The sequence below is a fragment of the Siphateles boraxobius genome, unplaced genomic scaffold, assembly GCF_051911475.1.
Source record: "Siphateles boraxobius isolate OS27281-9 unplaced genomic scaffold, OSU_SipBor_1 130, whole genome shotgun sequence".
Taxonomy (NCBI): Eukaryota; Metazoa; Chordata; class Actinopteri; order Cypriniformes; family Leuciscidae; genus Siphateles; species Siphateles boraxobius.
Genome location: NW_027508734.1, coordinates 11,622,848 through 11,642,371, shown reverse-complemented (window position 1 = coordinate 11,642,371; position 19,524 = coordinate 11,622,848). Strand labels below are relative to the sequence as shown.

At 36.6% G+C, this 19,524-nt stretch overlaps 1 protein-coding gene across 1 annotated transcript in view; it reads left to right on the top strand.

Moving 5' to 3' along the window:
- The window catches only part of igf1rb (insulin-like growth factor 1b receptor), a 91,755-nt gene that overhangs the window by 52,222 nt on the left and 20,009 nt on the right, over positions 1-19,524 (top strand). Inside the window, exons 3-10 of the mRNA XM_077227983.1 lie at positions 7,749-8,052; positions 9,236-9,372; positions 9,452-9,596; positions 13,090-13,298; positions 13,400-13,526; positions 13,629-13,894; positions 15,393-15,560; positions 15,945-16,149. Coding sequence (XP_077084098.1) covers positions 7,749-8,052; positions 9,236-9,372; positions 9,452-9,596; positions 13,090-13,298; positions 13,400-13,526; positions 13,629-13,894; positions 15,393-15,560; positions 15,945-16,149 — 1,561 coding nt within the window. The remainder of the gene's footprint in view (positions 1-7,748; positions 8,053-9,235; positions 9,373-9,451; positions 9,597-13,089; positions 13,299-13,399; positions 13,527-13,628; positions 13,895-15,392; positions 15,561-15,944; positions 16,150-19,524) is intronic.

Sequence of the window (19,524 nt, the reverse complement as noted above, 5' to 3'; positions counted from 1 at the left end):
AAATCAGTAACCACATTCATCCTTGGTAATAGATAGCAGATGATGCTGTGGTATCGGTTTCTGTAAAAAAAAATGAAAAAAGTTTTTGCATTGAATGGGTTTTATTAACCAGAATTATTAATATTTATGCATGAATATTACATTCAGAGATAATGTAAAATATCAGAAAATAAAACAAAATGTTTATAAACATGTATTTCTTTCCCTCTGTCCAAAACAATTCATTGACTATTCACAACAGAACAAACGTAAATTATAGTGATATTCGTTACAAACATTATTTATTATAAATTTATTTAAAGTGAAACTGAAACAACCAATGAGAAAACTCTTTAAAGCCACACATACCTCTCATTTGGGTCAAATTTAAATGTGTGCGCTTTAAGCATATTTTGTATGATTGAAGTTAATTGCATTAAGTCGCTTTGGATTATAAGTTGCAGCACGTTTCGGTTAAAAACATAAATTAAGATGTTGTCATCTTCTGTGGTCAGTTTCCGACTCTAGGGCTATTACTGCCATTGCAGTACAACAGTTTGAGGAGAGGTTGGTTTAGCTGTCAACTTGTTTATAGCTAGCTATCATAGAATGTAAAAAGAGATGGACGATGTGTCTCCACTATCATTCCGCTGTAGGAAAATGAAGCCAAAATGTCCCACAAACATTGGCATCTTGTGCTGATGACGTCATTTGGAGGTAGAGTTTGCTCAGTAGTGATCGTGAGGAACTCGTCATATTACTATAATTGGGAGAAAGTGCAACTCGCAATATGTCTGAATAAGTCCCGCCTTCTAAATGAAAGAGCTAATCGCCAATTGGTAAATGTTGTGAAATAGGTGGTATAATTCGTTTATTTTCGTGGCTCCCGTGTCCTGTCCCATTTATTTGCACGTATTTATGACCTATACTGCAGCCAACTACCAGGGGGCGATCAAAATATTTTGGCTTCACTTTTCAGGACATGTGTGGCACACATGATAGCTACATATTTGAGCTGCATTCAAAATCGCATACTCTCTTGAGTATTTTGAATAAGTAATTCACGACATTAAAAAAGTGTGTAGTATGAATTTAATCCGGATTTACTACAGTTGCCATGTTGTCATTATCAGGTGTATGCACACTTCAGAATCTCACCGGTAGTAGTAGGTCATCCGGGTTAGCCTAGAAATCTAGACGCACCCTAGCGGCAGCAAAAAATATTTTGCAGCAAAGTGTGGTCTAGCAACTCTCCGTTGGCATTCGAGCTGGAAAAACCAAACTCTGGTCAGGCCAATCACATCGTGTATAGAGTTGGTGGGCGGGCTTAACATAATGACGGCAGAGTTGTGACGGTTTGCGTGATTTCCATAGGTGATCTGCTACTTGAAAACAAAGAAGATGCTGCTGGCGAACAGCGGTCTTTCGAATCGGCTGTGGTCGCGACTTGGGATGACTGGGAGTTGAGAGAACGTCACTAAGTCATTCTTAAAAAAAGGAAGATGTGTTCGGAGTTTTGACGACCGGATACGGCAAAAGTTTAATATAGGCCTATCAACTAGCTCCGCTGGTGGGAAAACGCATGGGACTCACTCAGCCACAGCCGTCCGTTGCTCTGGTTGGTTGTAGCGCTGTTCTATTGCGTGCAGAGGGAATTTGAAAGACAACTGTTTATCCCGCCCCTCGGATTGAGGTATGCCAATTGTGAGTTCCCAGACCTAACATCTTGATAGGTCTGGCTTGCCAGGCTACATCCGGGTACTTTTTGCCTACTCTTTTATCAGAATTAGTGAATTCGGACATGCTGCTTTTGTCACATGCTCTTTTTCGCCTACTGTATTGTAGGGAAGTATGTGATTTCGAATGCAGCCTTGGTTTGATGGCACAGATGTTTGAAGGGAACTCTATCGCCTCCTTGAGGATAACGGTTTGGTTACTGCTTCACGTTCGCATGCCTGATAGGGTGCGTTTCTGACTTTAGACTGACTCTGAGACATATCTCGATAGATTTGTTGAAGTAAAACTTGGGTTTATGCTAAATCCCGCATTTTAAAATATAACTGCACCTACACACATCAGCGACGTTCTCGAGGAAGGAACATGATTTCATCCTCCACAAATTTTCATCACTACCACACATAAGACTAGATGTGACCTTGAGGTATTAGATTAGATGTCTGTGTGACTTAATAATACAGAAATATTCGTCAGAACTGGGAGCCATACATTTCTATTGCTCTCCATCCCACTGGGGGACAAACGGAAGATTTCGGGGTGGATGTTACACCTTATTCTTTGCACGTTATCTGCTGGTGTCCTCTCACACACTCTCACTCTGATGGAGAGCGAGAGGGAACACACTGTGCCAGCGCATGCAACCTGTTTTTCTCAGACATGCTGGTTTGTGGCAGCCAAGATCAGCGGTGATGAAAAGACCTCAGATGAACTTGGAGAGTTTCCTGAATTAATAAGGAAGAGGGGCTGAGGTGACGATGTTGACTAAAAATAAAAAAGCCTGAGGCATCCTTTCTGTGCCTCGACTGTCAGCGCCATGATGGTGAATACAGGGACTCTCTGAGGGGGTCTTTTGTGAGAGCCCCCCCCCAACACACACACACACACACACCTTTAATAGTAATTCATTAATGGAATAGTTCAGCCAAAAATGACAATTCCTCATGTCGTTCCAAATGCCTTTTCTGGTCGCCTAAGACGCCTAAAATATTAGTGAAAAAAGTGAAAGTGAAAGTGACACATGATGGCCAAGTATGGTAACCCATACTTGGAATTTGACCTCTGCATTTAACCCATCCAAGTAAGTGCACACACATTAGGAGCAGAGTAGTGAGTAGTGTACACACACACACTGCAAACGTGGATACACACACCCGGAGCAGCGGGCAGCCTTGCGTGGCGCCCGGGGAGCGATTGGGGGTTAGGTGCCTTGCTCAAGGACACCTCAGTCATATTCCTGCCGGTACTGGAATTGAACCAGCAACCTTTGGGTCACCAGTCCAACTCTGCTACCATTAGGCCATGACTGCCCCACAATTTACACATTAGGTTAATTTATTCCCTGAAAATCAGAAAGTATAACGTCTAAAAAAAAAATTCATCACACAAAGCTACCATATAGCTTCAGACACAGAATAAAGTGCAAAAGTTGTACATGTATTACTTTTTATGGTGTTTTATAGGGTTTTTATGTTTCTTTTTAGTGTGAACATTCTGCTAAGAAGTGTATGTGCCACTGGTGAATGAAATTCATACAGGTTTTGCTTCGATTCAAGTGCCTACATGATATGCAAATCTGAACAGGAATGCAACCAACTTTTTTTTTTTCAGCCTATTTTATTTTAGTTTTGTGCCCCGTATTTATTTAACAAATTATTTTTTTTCCAAAAGCAATTATTGGAATCAGTTTAGTTATAACTATACAGATTTGGAACAACATTTACATTTACATTGTCAATTCGAAGTGCTAGCATTTGGAGCTGGTTTTGCTTCGATACAAGACATGTGTAAATGGATTTGATTCTATTTAATTTTATATTATTGACAAATAGAACTTAGTTATTTAATTAGATTTTTTTACTCTTTCTGATTTGTTTTGAAATGTTCCGAAAACATTTATCGTGATCTGTTTAGTCATGTATTCCAATTTTTCTGTGAATATATACAAAAAGCCATGTGTTGTTGACATGGAAAGCTGCACAGCTGGCTGGTCCTACAACTGCAAATCAACTTTGTTGACCAGCATGGTAGGAATCACTGCTTGCTAAACGTCCCTGCAGCCGGATGCAAAGAAACTAACAATGCAAATGAACATATCAGTTCTCAGATTCAGACTGAGCCAAACCCAGACCTATATTAAACAAGTTTTTTTTAAAAGCATACTTTTTTTCCAGATACTAAAAACTAAAAATAATGTGTCTTTGGGAACTTGTCTGTGACACTTATGTGGCGTTGTATAAAAAAATTATACTTGTAGTTGTTTATTGTTAATATTTTAAATGCAACATTTTGTTAAATGCTTTGTCATTTTTAATAGTTTAATCATTTTTAAGTCCTTACCTAAAATACTTCTCATTACTTCAATTGATATTCCTCCAGCTATTAATAATCATAAAAAGGGAGAGGGAAAATATGAGTCTAGCTTGTTTCCTGAGGGCCCAGGTGTTCATATTGGATCTGTTGTTGTGTATGAAAACAAAGTAATCTGATAGTTGACCAGCTCCCGGATGGAGAGAAGAACATCCAAGATTTCCTTAGCCAGGTGTTCATTATCATTCACCTGTAGCACAGGGGTATTCAGAATCCACACGGTCCAAGAATACAAATTTAGTCTTCGTTGCTTTCCTCTATGCTACAGTAATGATGTTTTGAAACATTAAAAAGGGCTATTGACTATACATTACTATTCAAAAGTTTTGGGTCAGTAAGATTTTTTTAAACTTTTTTTTATTTTTTAAGAAATTAATACTTTTATTCAGCATGGATGCATCAAAAGTAGCTGTAAATACATTTGTATACATTTATATTCCATTTATATTAATTTAGCAACTGAAACGCTAATCAAAAAAAGAGCCAATCCATGAATGATCACATTGTGCCCTTGAGAATACGACATCTTCTGAAGTGTACATTATCTATCGGTAATAATGTCCATCAAAATAGAGTTGGCTATATTTAAAGATGATTTCTGAGCCTAAACTTGTTGGTAAAGGATGTAGAAACGTCCTCTATCTTCCCTGACAATGCTCTTAGTCAAGGGTGTCTGGTTTTTTTTTCTCCCTGTTTAGACTAACAGAGATTCCAGCATGGTGGCCTTGTGAATACTCCACCGTAAGTGTCATCAGCTGAAGACGGGATGTCTCAGTCAGACTAAATTAGCTGGGTTGTATTCGTTCTGACCTGAAATAGCTAAAATAGTGCTTTGCAGGAACAGTATGCAAAACAGATAGATTTTTTAATGATTTTTCAGTTTTAACCATTGGTGTCCTAAACTGAACGTCTGACTTGTTTGTCAAGAATTTGCTCTTTGAACACTGCTCGTGATGAACAGTAACTCTCTCAGATACACATTAAACCTCAGGCCAGTGTTCTTTACGTACATTTCCACCAAAGCGTTATGGTTTAACTCTTATTTACTAGCGTCCACCAGGACAACTGTTGCATGTAAATTACAGCTTGAATGTTGTTGTTTCCCTGTTTTTCTCTCTGTACGGTTATCTGAATTCATACACTCACAGAGACCCTCCCTAAAAACCATCAGACCTTTGCCGCTGTGAAAAGGCCAACATTTAAAAATGAAACTAAATGGTCTTTCCGTGGCTTTTGTGAGATATGTGAGATGTCTACCCATAGTCATTTGTAAAGCGAGTTTCCTGCGTTCCAGGCTGTAGAATGAGCGTGTGAGGAAAGATCGGGCAGGCTGAGTTTCTCTGTTCTAAATGTAGGCCATTCTTGTACTAAAGCTGGTGTTTTCCTTGCTGGTGCTCTGACCTGAATCAGTTTTTCCTCTCCCCTGTTACAATGCACTCTTATTTAGAATGATAGCAGAGGACTCTGGTCGAATTATACATAGTCTCGGTCGGATGGAATATGCGGAGTGGATTTGTTTGTAAAGTGGACCTGGAGTTAACACTGAATGCATCGCCTGTATATGCCATATGAGAATAGGGGAAAAGAGAGATGACTACAGGAGAACACACTGTTTATGCGTGACTGTGTCGTCCAAGATTACAAATGTACTTTTTTTTCCCCATTAAGTGGCAAAATTTCCATCCTGAAATTATTTTTCTGGGGGGATTTATTAACTTTTATGTTGGATTTAGTGGTAACGCTTTACAATAATGTAACATATGTTAACATTAGTTAATGTATTAACTAACATGAACGAACAATGAGCAATACATTTCTTACTGTATTTATTAATCTTCGTTAATGTTCGTTAATAAAAATCCAGCTGTTTGTTCATGTTAGTTCAGAGTGCATTAACTAATGTGAAGAAATACGACATTTGACTTTCAATAATGTATTAGTAAATGTTGAAATTAACATTAAGATTAATAAATGCTGTAGAAGTATTGTTAATTCTTAGTTCATGCTTACAATGAAACCTTAAAGTGTTAACAATTTAGTCTAGTTTATTTGGAAGGGTAATATTTTCCCCCTGTAATTTTTTTCATGAACATTTATTAACAAAAGTGATGGATTATTTTTTCTTACCATTTATTTATTTTAGTTTTTAAGATCCTCAATATTTCTATATTTGCCCGCTGAAATTGTTTTTCAGAGGCGTTTATTATTAGTTTCCCCCTAATATGCATTTTATTCATTCCCCATGGAGTCATCTATTAATGTAAATTTTTGATTATTTTTTGTCTTAATATTTAGTTAGTTATTAGTTTATTTTGAAAGTGTAATACAGAATAATTAAGTTACATGAAATGTCATGCAATCAGATGCTCTGTATATTGGCTTCTAGATCATTTGAAATTATGAAAAATATGAAAAAATAAGAAATTTAAATGAGAATGCATGGTTGACAATCAGTGTGCTTTCCGAAACTTCTGTTGAATGAATTAGCATAATTAAATGATTTCACAAAATAAACAATGTTGAATATACAATGTATGTTGTTTGTTTATTTGTTTGTTTGTTTGTTTTTAGCATAACGTTTCCTTAACTTTTTGTTATTGTACTGTTGTAATGTGAATTTATTTTGTAGTTTTGCCTCAAGTTAACACTGGATAATAATGTAGTCTGTCTCAACATGCCAATGCTTTTAAAAGTGATTTGGTCATTTGTTTTGATAGTTTAAGCTTTTGGCAAAAGGGAATGTATACATGAAGGAATACTTTGACTGTGGTGAAGTATGTGCCTGTACTTGTTTGTGAACTGTACAGCATTGTATCCTTGAGGCTGTTTGCAGTAACCTTTATCAGTCAAGCTTGAAAGACAGTACGGAGGTCAAGAGGAAACAGACAGTAATGGAGAGAGGACGTGCGATCACATGTCCCTGACCCAGAGCTGCAAACCGCTTGGGCTTAAGCCAGGCTTTTAGCCTCACAGCCGGGTTATGAAATTAACTTTATTTGAGCTTGCATGACTTGACTTCCTGAATGTTGTAAAACTAGTTCAAATAAGGTGAGGATCTGAAAGCAGTATGCAAAGCAGATAGGTGTCATTTTTTTCCATCACTCTGTGTATCTCTCTTCTCATTTTTATTAGTCTCTGAAAAAAAATGTGTATAGCTCACTGCAAAGAAAAATTATTTATAAAAATGATTTAAGACTATTTTTACATTTTCCAACCAAAGTCTCGGTACTGTAATGCAAATAGGTATATTGTGTATTCTTTATTTTTACATTATGGTAGTATTTATTGTACTACTATATGATTAATACAAAAACACCTATAGAAAAAGACCTACTATATGATTAAGACCGTTCTTTAATTTTAAAGTCATTACTCAAACACTTTTTTTTAAGCAAAATAATCTTTTTGTGGTCGAATATGACATTTCTTTGTGAGAATGACAATAATATCTAACAAAAGTCAATGGTAGACACCTTCTGATATTATCGGTTTATCTCTAATATTGTCAAATCAAACTTAATGGTCTGTTGGTGTTTTTGAACTTGATGGATCCATAACCTATTTTCTGCGCACACACATTACAAGTTTTTAATTGAATGTATTATTCTTGACACAAACCTTGAAAATATTCATATCAACATTTTCCACCCTGCGTTTCCCTCCAGTCTGTCCGAAGATGTGTGGACAGCGGGCGTGTACTGAGAAGGGCGAGTGCTGCCACCCCCAGTGTCTGGGCAGCTGCACGGTGCCCGACGACGACAGGGCCTGTGCCGCCTGCCAGCACTACTACTACGAGGGCAGCTGCGTGGAGGATTGTCCGCAGAACACATACAAGTTTGAGGGCTGGCGTTGCATCACCATGGACTTCTGCTCCAAGGTCCACCTGCCTGATTATGACCGTTTCGTGATCCACGGAGGAGAGTGTATGTCCGACTGCCCACCCGGCTTCACGCGTGATGAGAACCGGAGGTACGAAGACTTTCTGTCTATTCAACTTTTTATTTTGAAAGTGTGCATTTGATAAATGGTTATATTTTGAGTGAAAATGAGTAAATCAAAGAATATCTATGATTGTGTTTTTAGATTATATTTGATTTGTTTTAAATGTATGTTATATTTTAATGTTTTAGTTTGTTTTATTTTCCAACATCCTTTTGGAGTTTGAGTAATGTTTATATCCTGCACTGACAAAGTTTTACAAATCATTCATATCATTATTTGATCTTTTTTTATTATTATTTTATTTGTATTATATAATCCTGTAAGTGTATAGTGCAAAGTTTGGGGTCTGTAAATTGTTTTTTTATTATTAGGTTTTCTTTTTGTTTGTTTTTTTAGAAAGACATTAATACTTTAATTCAGCAAGAATGCATTAAATTGTTCAAAAGTGACAGTAAAAAGCTATAATGGCCCTTACAAATTTGATAATACTTTCATCTACCAGTAAGACTGTAGTGTTAAAATCCAATAAAGAATTCATCAAATTTTCCCTCACAATCAGTGCCTGAAAAACCTGACAAAAGTGTGCAGATCCTGTACACCTACAAAGCAATCAGACTAACCTAAACGAAAAATGTTTTCTGGTTAAACCAAAGACTATACAGATATATGCAGAAATACAGTGCACACTTATTACTATGAATGGGAGATAGTGCAACGCACAATATGGCGGAATAAGTCCCGTCTTCTAAAGAAAAGAGCCAACAGCCGATTGGTAAAGTCATTGCTTCACTGCAGCTGGCGTTAGAAGCTCCTGCTCCTATAGAAACAGTCAGTCTTCTGAGACGCTTTTAATTGTAAGCTTGGCGAACAGTTTTGGATAATGTTTCCCCAATTCCCTAATGTAAAACCCATTCAAAGAGATAGGAGCTGTACTTGCATGCCTGAGAGGCGTTTCAAATATGGCCGCCGAGTGAAATGACTTGTTTTAAAGGGACATTAGTTAAACTCTTAAATAACAGTTCTGATTAACTCAAAACAAACCAATCATGTTCTTTTGTTGAAAAGATCGAAAAAAGTTCAGTTGCATTCAAACTTTAGCTTTCACTGAACTGAAGGTCACGTGATAATGTGAAAGTGAGATATTTGGTTATCAGTGTTGGTTTCGCGGTGACACATTTTGATCATCCTTTTGTCCCAATGTGTCTGGCAGCATGATCTGCACTGCCTGTAACGGCCTATGTGACAAGATCTGTGATGAAAAGGTCATTGACTCAGTGGACGCGGCTCAGTCCCTCAAGGGCTGCACCGTTATCAAAGGCAACCTGCATATCAACATCCGCCGTGGCAGTAAGTATCTGCGGCTCAGCAGCTTCTGTTACTGACTTTCCACCGCACTGCTCACTGACACTCTTTTCCATCTCTCTAGCCAACATCGCCTCGGAGTTGGAGAACTTCCTGGGACTCATCAAGACGGTGACGGGATACATTAAGATACGTTCATCACACACCCTGAGCTCGCTCTCCTTCCTCAAGAGCCTGAGATACATCCATGGAGAGGAACTCTGGGAAAAGTAAGATGTGAATTTAACACTTTCCATCATGTCCTAACAGGGTTTTTCTGTCCACACTTACAGAGGAACTTCGTCGATTTTAAAACCACTTTGTATGTCGGTAGTATATGTAAATGAACAATGTTTACTTATCCTCCGTGTTATCTGGACAGAGAAATTCACGTTTATTTGTCAGCAAAAGTCCGCGTTTTGCATTATTTGTATCATTTTGTATCCCCGCCAATTAACAGTATGGTCGACAGAGGGTTATTAACAGAATAGTTATTGTATGGGTAGGTTCATCACTGAAAATTGTATCATACTGTGCTTACTCTTAAAAGGGGTCATCGGATGCCCATTTTCCATAAGTTGGTATGATTCTTTAGGGTCTTCATGTAAAATTTGTAACATTCTTTGGTTTAAATTTCTCAATGGTTGTGTAAAACAACACCCTTTTTACCTCCTAAAAAACAGCTATGTTCACAGCGACCCGTTTCGGTGCATGTCTCTTTAAATGATAATGAGCAACTGCTCACCCCACTCCTCTCTTCCATGGGGGGTGTCACACAAGACACATAAAGTGCTGCCTTGGCGGACAGTATACAAATGGCTGAGGACGGAAAAATGCTAATACGGGACAGTTCGTCAGTGGTTGTGGGCGGAGCATGAGTAATATGACATCATGTTGCTTAGAAAATCCAAACGGCTTGATTATAGAGAGTGTTTAGACTTTTTGAGGATAAAAAAAAAGTAGTGAATGTATTTTTTTCATTGTTTGGTGGTTGTGTCCACACACTGCAAAGATACATTTAAATGCAAACTTTGTAAATTTTGCATCCTATGACACCTTTAAACGGCACTATGGTAAAAATGAAACATTATTGCAACAGCTTTCTTACCTGTACGTGATGTCGTTTTGCTTCGAAAGATTGCGCAGAACTGACAGAATGGCAGTTTCTTTCAGTTTTTTACCTCCATTTGGCCTAAAACACTGCCGTGGTCATTCAGTTTGAAATGTTGACTACAAACGCAGAAGTTGTTCAGTTTTTCCTTTGCGGCGTTCTCTCCGTTTCTTTGCAGCCTTTAGCCACTGCCTACAACGTACTGGATTCTCCACTGGAAACCGAAAGTAACTCACTCCCTCTAATCATTTACTCTTTAAATTCTTGCACCTGGGAACAATACAAGTCAACACCATTATAACTAAGAGTTTCCTAAGAAGTATTTCCTAATAAAGCTATAGGCAGTATTTGACTCTGGTCAAGTGTATCCATAGCAGACTGGGCGGAGTGGCCTTGTACAGCAACAGTTTTCTCTAGTCGGGTAGCATCGATTTCATTTTTCTTTTCACATTTTTACTGTATAGGTAGCCAAGTTTTATTGAAAGCCGTTTTGCCAGCAGTAAAGTACCTCTTTAATGCAAAACTGCTCAAAATGGGGCAAATCACAGCCAATCAGAAGATATATAGTATTTAATGAATAGTAATGATGGTAGGATAGTGGACCACTACTCAGTGCAACACTACATCGTCAGTTTAAAAATAACAAGTTATCAAACATTTGACATTTCAAAAGCAGCAGTTAGGCGTAGTTGGTTTATAAGGGTTCCATACGGAATTAACGGAATTAGACTGAATGGGTCCCGTGCGTCATAGAAGAAATGTGTAATTTAATTCAATCCCTGTATGTTTACTGTTATCCCATTTTCAAAACAGATCAAAACATCCCTCTCTGTGCAAAGTTGTTACGAAAGACTAAATTGAGCTCTGGGAACGCTTTTAGAGACAAAAACAAACAAATAACCCCTCCATCCACATTTAACATTTATAAGTATGTTCCTTTAACATTCCCTTAAACATGCATCCTCAAACAAATGTCAGTATTGTATTGACTTGACTAATAAATATAAGCATGTCAGTTTGCCACTTACAAAAGTGGCAAAATATGCGTCAGACTAAAGCTTTCAAGTGTGCTGTAGGGTCAAGGGAAACACTTGCTTTTAATGCACATGAAGTGTTTACATTCCAAACACAGCTTTTACTGAAGCTGTTTATCTTTTTATGATCATTTACGTCAATTCTGGTGAATCATCAGCTTATATGTCCTGTAAAGTAATGGCCACAAGGCCCTGCGACAACATACACACAGAGTTTGGCTGTTTATGGAAGTGACAATCATCTGAATTCTCTCCTCAATGTTTCAGGTAGTAATATCTGAATTTTTCTTTAAATCTACATAGTGTGCGCATAAGCAGCCTAGTTGTTAATGAAAAGATGGAGGTATGTGTATCGACTAATAATTCACAAGTTTGGACGACATTTTGTCTCTTGCCACCGTAGTTTTATACACCAACTCTGTGGTTAATGAGTAAAGTATGTTTAAGCCCAGAGAAAACGCACTGTTTCAATGGACAGCGTTTCCACAATCATGAAAACGCTTGAAAAATCAGGGAAAATGGAAATTGTGATTTCTAGTACCGGGAAAGCCATGAAATAATCGAAAAACTTTAGTAAAAAATAAAATAGTTTTTCAATCTGTTTCTTGTGCTCCGCTCTAAAATATTTCATAAACTAGAATAGCTTTTTTTGTAAGTACAATCTATATAAATTGATTGTGTTTTTTTTATTTCTAACAATAATGGAAAAACTAGAAATAACAGGGAATTTGGAAATTGGGATTTTTAGGTCTGGAAAAGTCATGAATATAATCTTAAAAAAATGATCTAATAAAATTAAATAAATTTATTTATATAAAATGTAATCTGTTTCTATTGCTCAGCTCTAAAATATTTAATACACTAGAAATTGCTTTGTGCAAGTACAATCTATATAAAGTGATTTTTTGTTGTTGTTGTTGTTGTTGTTGTTGTTGTTGTTGTTGTTGTTGTTGTTGTTAAAGGTATAATTCAACCCAAAATAAAAATCTGGTTTGAAACATGGGTTAAATTATGACAGATTTTTGCATGAACTATCCTATTGAAAATTAAAAAAGCTAATACTAGTTTAATAGAGATTGAATTTAAAAAAGCACTTTCTAGCCTATAAAACATTTTAAAGCTCAGCAATAATTTAGAATGTCTTGGAAAATCGTGGAAATTGTATTAAAATGCATTAGTAAAAAAAAAAATTGGAAACCCTTAAAGAACAATCTTAATTTAGCATCTCTGTTGTCAGATGATAATACGCCTCCAGTCACTAATACTGTATTTAGTTGAAAATTACAAAAATCTAATTAGTTAAACTTCTTAACTACTTTCTTGTTAATGCTGCATGTTGATAAAAAAGTGTAGCTATGATTGCCACTATATCAATTGAGTTTTGGACACACACAACATTAGTTCTGCATTTAAAGGGATAGTTCACCCCAAAATGAAAATTCTGTCATCACTTACCCTCAAGTTGTTTCAAACCTGTTATGTATTAGTTTCTTTCTTCTGTTATGTTCCAGATGAAGCATATTTTATTGTTTTATCTGTTTTGTCACTTATTCATTGTTATTGTTTTGTTGTCTTCAGCACGTATGCCTTTGCTGCTTTGGATAACCAGCATCTCCAAATTCTGTGGGACTGGTCCCAGCACAATCTCACAATAAGTGCTGGAAAACTGAACTTCCGCCAGAACCCCAAACTCTGCATGTCCGAGATCCGCAAAATGTGGGTGAAAACAGGAATTAAGGAGAAGTTTTTGGAAGGAGATTTCCGCAACAATGGAGACCGTGCAAGCTGTAAATATTATTTGTTCTCAATTGATAGAATTTTAAATGCATTTAAACTCTATGCATAATCAATTTCCATTTTTATGTGTGTAAATTCTTTTTTTTCTCAGGTGGGAGTAAAATTCTTAAGTTCTTATCGAATAGCACGAAGAGTAATAGAATCGAGTTGACGTGGGAACTTTATCGACCACCCGATACCAGAGACCTCGTCAGTTTTATTGTATACTACAAAGATACGTAAGTCTTGTGGACATTTTATTCAGATATTTTGAGCAGCCTTTCTCAATACCATTCAAATGTTTAAGCAGCTTTGTAAATATCCGTTATGTTCTCTCTTAGGCCTTTCCAGAACATTACAGAGTTTGATGGTCAGGACGGTTGCGGATCAGACAGCTGGAACATGGTTGACGTGGACTTACCGGAGGACCAAACCCAAAATCCTGGTGTTACCCTGTCCATGCTGAAGCCCTGGACTCAGTATGCCATCTTTGTTAAAGCTGTAATGTTAGTTGTGGAGGACAAGGACAGGGACAGGGACAGGGAAAAGGACAGACAGCATCTTGGGGCGAAGAGTGAAGTGGTGTATGTTTGGACTAAACCATCAGGTAATGAACTAGATTCAGGTCTATCATTTTTTTCCAAGGAAAACGGGTACCCTTATCCCGTTTTTTTATTGAATATAATAAAAAATATTTATTACCTGATTAATTTGCAAAAGACATTTAAAGAATCCATGAGATTAACATTCTTCCGCGACTAATATTCTTCCTAGTGTTATTTCTCTTTTTGTAACAGCAAGTTTCTTTTAGGGCCGTGACATATCAAGCCACACACCTTTTTGAATGACGAAAATAGACTATTGATACTGTACCTACTGGTATAGGCGGTTATTTCCTTACACGCAGGCGCAGAGTGCACGTTAGTTGGCAGACTGCTGTAGTCTTTTTGGTGTGTTCAATTGCAGCTTTTTGGCCCAGATTCAGCCGACGCAAGGCAACGACATAAATCGGCTTTTGTCGCTGCTTGTCGGCTTGGTGTGTCACAGCCTTAAGCAGTTCACTAGCTTTTAGGCTCCGATCTAACAGACATAGAATACAAGCGAAGCCACAAATCTCTCATTTTGATTTATTTTGATTTAAGTAAGGGTGTTTGCTCTGAGGTTTTGATTTGATTGATTATGATTATTTGGAATGTGACATTTTGGCTTAATTTGATTATTTTGGTATGATTCGCTAAAATTAATGTTGAAGATACAAATATAGATCTGTGGTTTTATAAGTGTAAAAAGTGGTAAGTATATTGTGGAAATAATTTTGTCTTGTTCTATTGCCATGTTTTGTTACTTGTTTGCATTATCAGAATTTTCAGGGGGTTTTTTTTACTTAAAACAAGTGAAATATATGTTAAAAGACTTGCAAATACTATGAAAAACTTATACTACATTTATCTCAATCTCTATAAATACACTACTATTTAAATGTGTGGGGTCAGTAAGATGTTTTTTCTAAAAATTGTTTATACTTTTATTAAGCAGTTAAACTTTAATTTGATTAATTGTATTAAATTATAAAAAGTAAAGACTTTTAAATTGTTAAAAAATCTATTTCAAATGAATGCTGTTCTTTTTATCTTTCTATTCATCAAAGAATCCTGAAGACATTTTTTTACAAAACTGTTTTCAACATTGATAATAATATTTAACATTTCTTGAGCAGCAAACCAGCATATTAGAATGATTTCTGATGGAGCATGTGACACTGTAGACTGGAGGAATGATACAGAAAATTCATCTTTGCATCACAGCAATAAATTACATTTTAAAATATTTTTTAAATATATTTATGAAATTGTACAGAGCCCAAACTTTTGAATGATACTATGCAGTTTTGCTTTTTAAGTATATGTGTCTTGTTTTAAAGAACATTGCTAAAAATCCTATTCAGCATCTAAAGTATTGAAGTGTCAACTTATTCTGTGCAGGATGCTGCGGCTTAGTGGTTTAAAATCTAGTAACTCAATGGTTGTGTGCTCTACCCCCAGAAGGGATGATTCATGACTTTCCAAGTCAACATTTGTTTGCTAAACAATTTTTTTGCCCCCCAGCACCCTCAATGCCTGTAGACATTCGTGCGTACTCCAACTCTTCATCAAAGCTGGTGGTGCGGTGGTCTCCACCTGTGGCCCCCAATGGAAACAACACCTACTACCTGCTCCGCTGGAAGCAGCAGGGCGAGGACCCTGAGCTCTACCAGCACAACTACTGCTCCAAAGGTCTGGTCTGAATTACACACTCAAACTGAGCACCATTTTCCCCAAGAGCAATTCAAACTTTTAACCATGAAACAGATAACATATTTTTGAGAACATCTGAAGTGTCGGCGCATCTAGGGTAACTTGATCAAATTCTATTTGAAAACTCTCCAAAATGTATGAAACTTTGTCATAATAAAATAATGTGCAGCATATTCAAACCATTCAACTATATCTGTATATTGTTAGTGCTGCTCTCTGAGCCTACTATTACTCATACTTCAGTTTAATTTGTTTTCTTTCTTGCTTTTCTGTGGCGCTTTCATAATTTACATTTTGAGCATATTGAAATGATAACAGATCACTGCAGGAAAAATGTAACCATGTTTATGTTTTTCCTGACAGAACTGAAGATCCCCGTCAGGATTTCAGCCACGGGTTTGACAGAAACCGAAGACACCAAACCCACCAATCCTGAAACAGGGGGGCGGGACAAAACCCCCTGTTGTCCATGCCCTAAAACAGAGAAGGATCTGAAGCAAATCGAGGACGATATCTACTACCGCAAAGCCTTTGAGAATTTCCTTCATAATGCCATATTCACCCCCAGGTAAACCCAGAGTTTGATCACAAATATGATTGTTACTTTCTCCAGATAGTACTTCAAATGTTTTAGAAAGAAGTCTTGTCTTGTAGAAGTCTGCATTTATGTCATAAAAAATAAATATATATCATTAATACAATTTAAAATATCGTTTTTCTTTTCATCTGACATTACTTTTGTTTTGTTTTTTTACAGTAAATACATAAATTATGTTTAAAAAAAGGGGGGGGGGGTGTCAATTAAATATCTAAAAATGTATTTTTTAACTTATAATTTATTTTTATAGTTATTTATTTCAATAATTTGATTTCAAAATATTTCATTATAATTCATTTTCTAATACTTTACAGTAATTTTCATTTGAGTTTTCTTATAACTGATTATCGGCCAGAATTTCCAACTTAGTATCATAATCGCCGCGTCGGTCGACCTCGATTGTAAATGTCACCTTTGATCAATTTAATGTGTCCTTGCTGAATAAAAGTATTAATAAAAAAATCTTACTGACCATAAAATAGCACTTTTATGGTACTTTTATTTAGCTATAAACTGTATTTTAACAGAAAGTTTTTAAAAAGAGTCTCCTTTTGTATTCCTCATGCCACTTATTTGGAATGACATAAGCATTAACTAATACTTAAATTGGCAAGAACTTAAAAGTTAATGTCAGAGTTGAAACCTCGAAAAACACGTGACATCATCTTCTTTCAAGTTTTGATGCGTCAGCCAGTACAAAACATCCATTTAACTTCAAATTAAAACCTTTAATAGTAAATAAATCCATGTTAACCTTTTGTGATCTCAAAGATGAAGATTGAAAGCGAGTGTTGATGTCTCTGCATTTGTAAATGCTCTTTGTTTCTCGTCTGAGAGGTTGTTTTGGTACATTTTCAGCGTTCCCTTAGTAATTGTTTCCCTCCGGCGCTGGTGTTGGTAATTGTGTGGTATTATAGACCATGCAAAGCAAATGTAAATGACTATGTAAGCCTCGTTTTCTTTCTGATCTCAAAGGTGTAACGCATTAAGTGTTCTGTTCTAAAATGAGGACCGACATCTGTATCCTATTATCATCCATCATCGGGCTGGGCGGCGCATGTGTCCTGCCGAGCGTGCCAAAATCGCTCTATACCTGAGCAGACTTGTATTGAAATCAATGCATTTTTGAATTCAAGTTTCAGGCGATGCAGGACATCAAAATGGCATTGATTCTCCATCCTGGCCTGCGTGATTCAGGGCCGGATTATCCTCCCCTGTCTGATCCGCCTTTTTTTTTCTTTTTTCTTTTTTCCTGCGTGTTTGTCATTGCTTGGCTGTCGACGAAAGCAACGGTGCCAGAACTATGTCAGGCAGCTGAGAAGTATGTCTGTACCCGGGCCAGCACAACCTGTTTTTATTGAAAACCGAGATATTGAGGGAAGTGTCTCGAGTTCCCTCGAAGTTCAGGATTTGGAGAGAGCCAGAGGGAAGGGGGAACGAGAAGGAGAGGAAATCATATCCATTCAGTTTGCCATTCCCCCCTCAAACCGTTCTGCTGCCAGGAAATGCACAGTAATTCCATCTGGAATACCAATGAAATAAAGGGAAGTTCCCCCTCCAGCCGGAGAGCACACAGATCAATGAATGCCGCTCTGCACGGAGGGAGCTACAGAAAGAAGATAGAGAGAGGATGAAAAAGCTGTTTCAGGGGCATGTGGGAACAGAAGGGACAGAGATTACGAGGGAAAGTCGCTGGTTTAGAGATGGGGAATGTTCAGAATGGCATACTAACTAACTAACATACTACTCTTACTATTTTTACTGGGCATATTAAGGTTTAGGGGTTTTATTTGATACCTCAAACCATCTGGATTTTTAAATTGTTTGGATTTGCTAGTTTTATTTATTTATTTATTGCCTGAGACAATAAAAAAATAAGTGGCTTTTGCATAATATCCATTCCATCATTAAAGTAACTGCCGTTTATATGTTGTTGTTTTTTTGGAAAGATATTCATTTATCCATCAAGGATGCATTAAATTGATCAGTAGTGACAGTATTTTATAAAATCATAAAAATATTTACTGTTAACTAATAAATGCTTTTCTTTTGAACTTTCTTGAGCAAAACAGCATCATAGAATGATTTGTGAAGGATCATGTGACACTGAAGACTTGCGTAATGATGCTGAAAATTCAGCTTTGCATCACAGGAATAAATTACATTTTAAAACATATTCTAATAGAAAGCAGTTATTTTAAATTGTAATAATATTACTGTTTTTACTGTATATTTGATCAGATTAATACAGCTTTAGTGAGCATAAGAGACTTCTTTCAATAGCTTTTTTTTATGTTGTAGTGACACCAACATATTTGAATGGTACATATCAATTAAATGTGTTGTTAATTGATGGAGGGAGTTGTGTCATTATTGAGTATATTTTAAAATGTAATATATTCTTGTCTAGGCAAAGCTGAATTTTCAGCATCATTACTTCAGTCTACAGTGTCACATGATCCTTCAGAAATCATTCTAATACGCTGATTTGCTGATTTCTTATTATCAATGTTGAAAACAGTTGTGCTGCTTAATATTTCTGTGAAAAGCGCGATGCATTTTTTTTCAGGATTCTTTGATGAATCGAAATTTGAAAAGAACAGCATTTATTTAAAAATAAATAATTTTTAACATCATAAATGTATTTACTGTCACTTAAAAAAAAAACTCACGGACAGATTGCATTATGCAATAGACAATAGGCTAGCTATCTATTATGCAATTAGACAAGACGGGGCTTGGGCCAGAATATCCAGTGTGTATCAGATACAGACAGAGATGTACAGCTTCATATCGCGTCTCTCTGGCCACATCCCAGAAACTCAACCCATCTGTGGTGCTAGGATGTGTGTTTCTTGCAGGCAGAGGAAGGACTTGCAACTTGTAGAGAGTTGAGTGACAAACTGCTCCAGTGTGTGAGTGTTAGCAGGCCGAGGAATGGAGACCAGCTGTGGTGTGTGTGTGTGTGTCAGGGGGGATGGGGTCGTTGCCAGATCATCTGAGGACAGAAAACGTGATTGTTTTGGCATGGACGAGAGTAACTTGCTCATGTGGTTGTTACCCCACACGTTCACAAATGGGGTTAAAAATGGTCTCCTCAGTATTGAGGAAAAAGCTTCTTTTTAAGCACAGAAAATTTAACTTAATCTAGTAATCTACTAATCAACTAATTCAGTCATTGCTTTATTGTGGGTTCAATAACTTTTTTCTAATTTAGTTATAATCATATGTTGACCAGAAAATGCTTTTATAATGTAAGGAGAGACCCTGAAAATTAATAAAACCAATATTAATTCTAAGTGGTGATCATGTATAAATGTAAATGGATTTTATGCTATGTGCTTT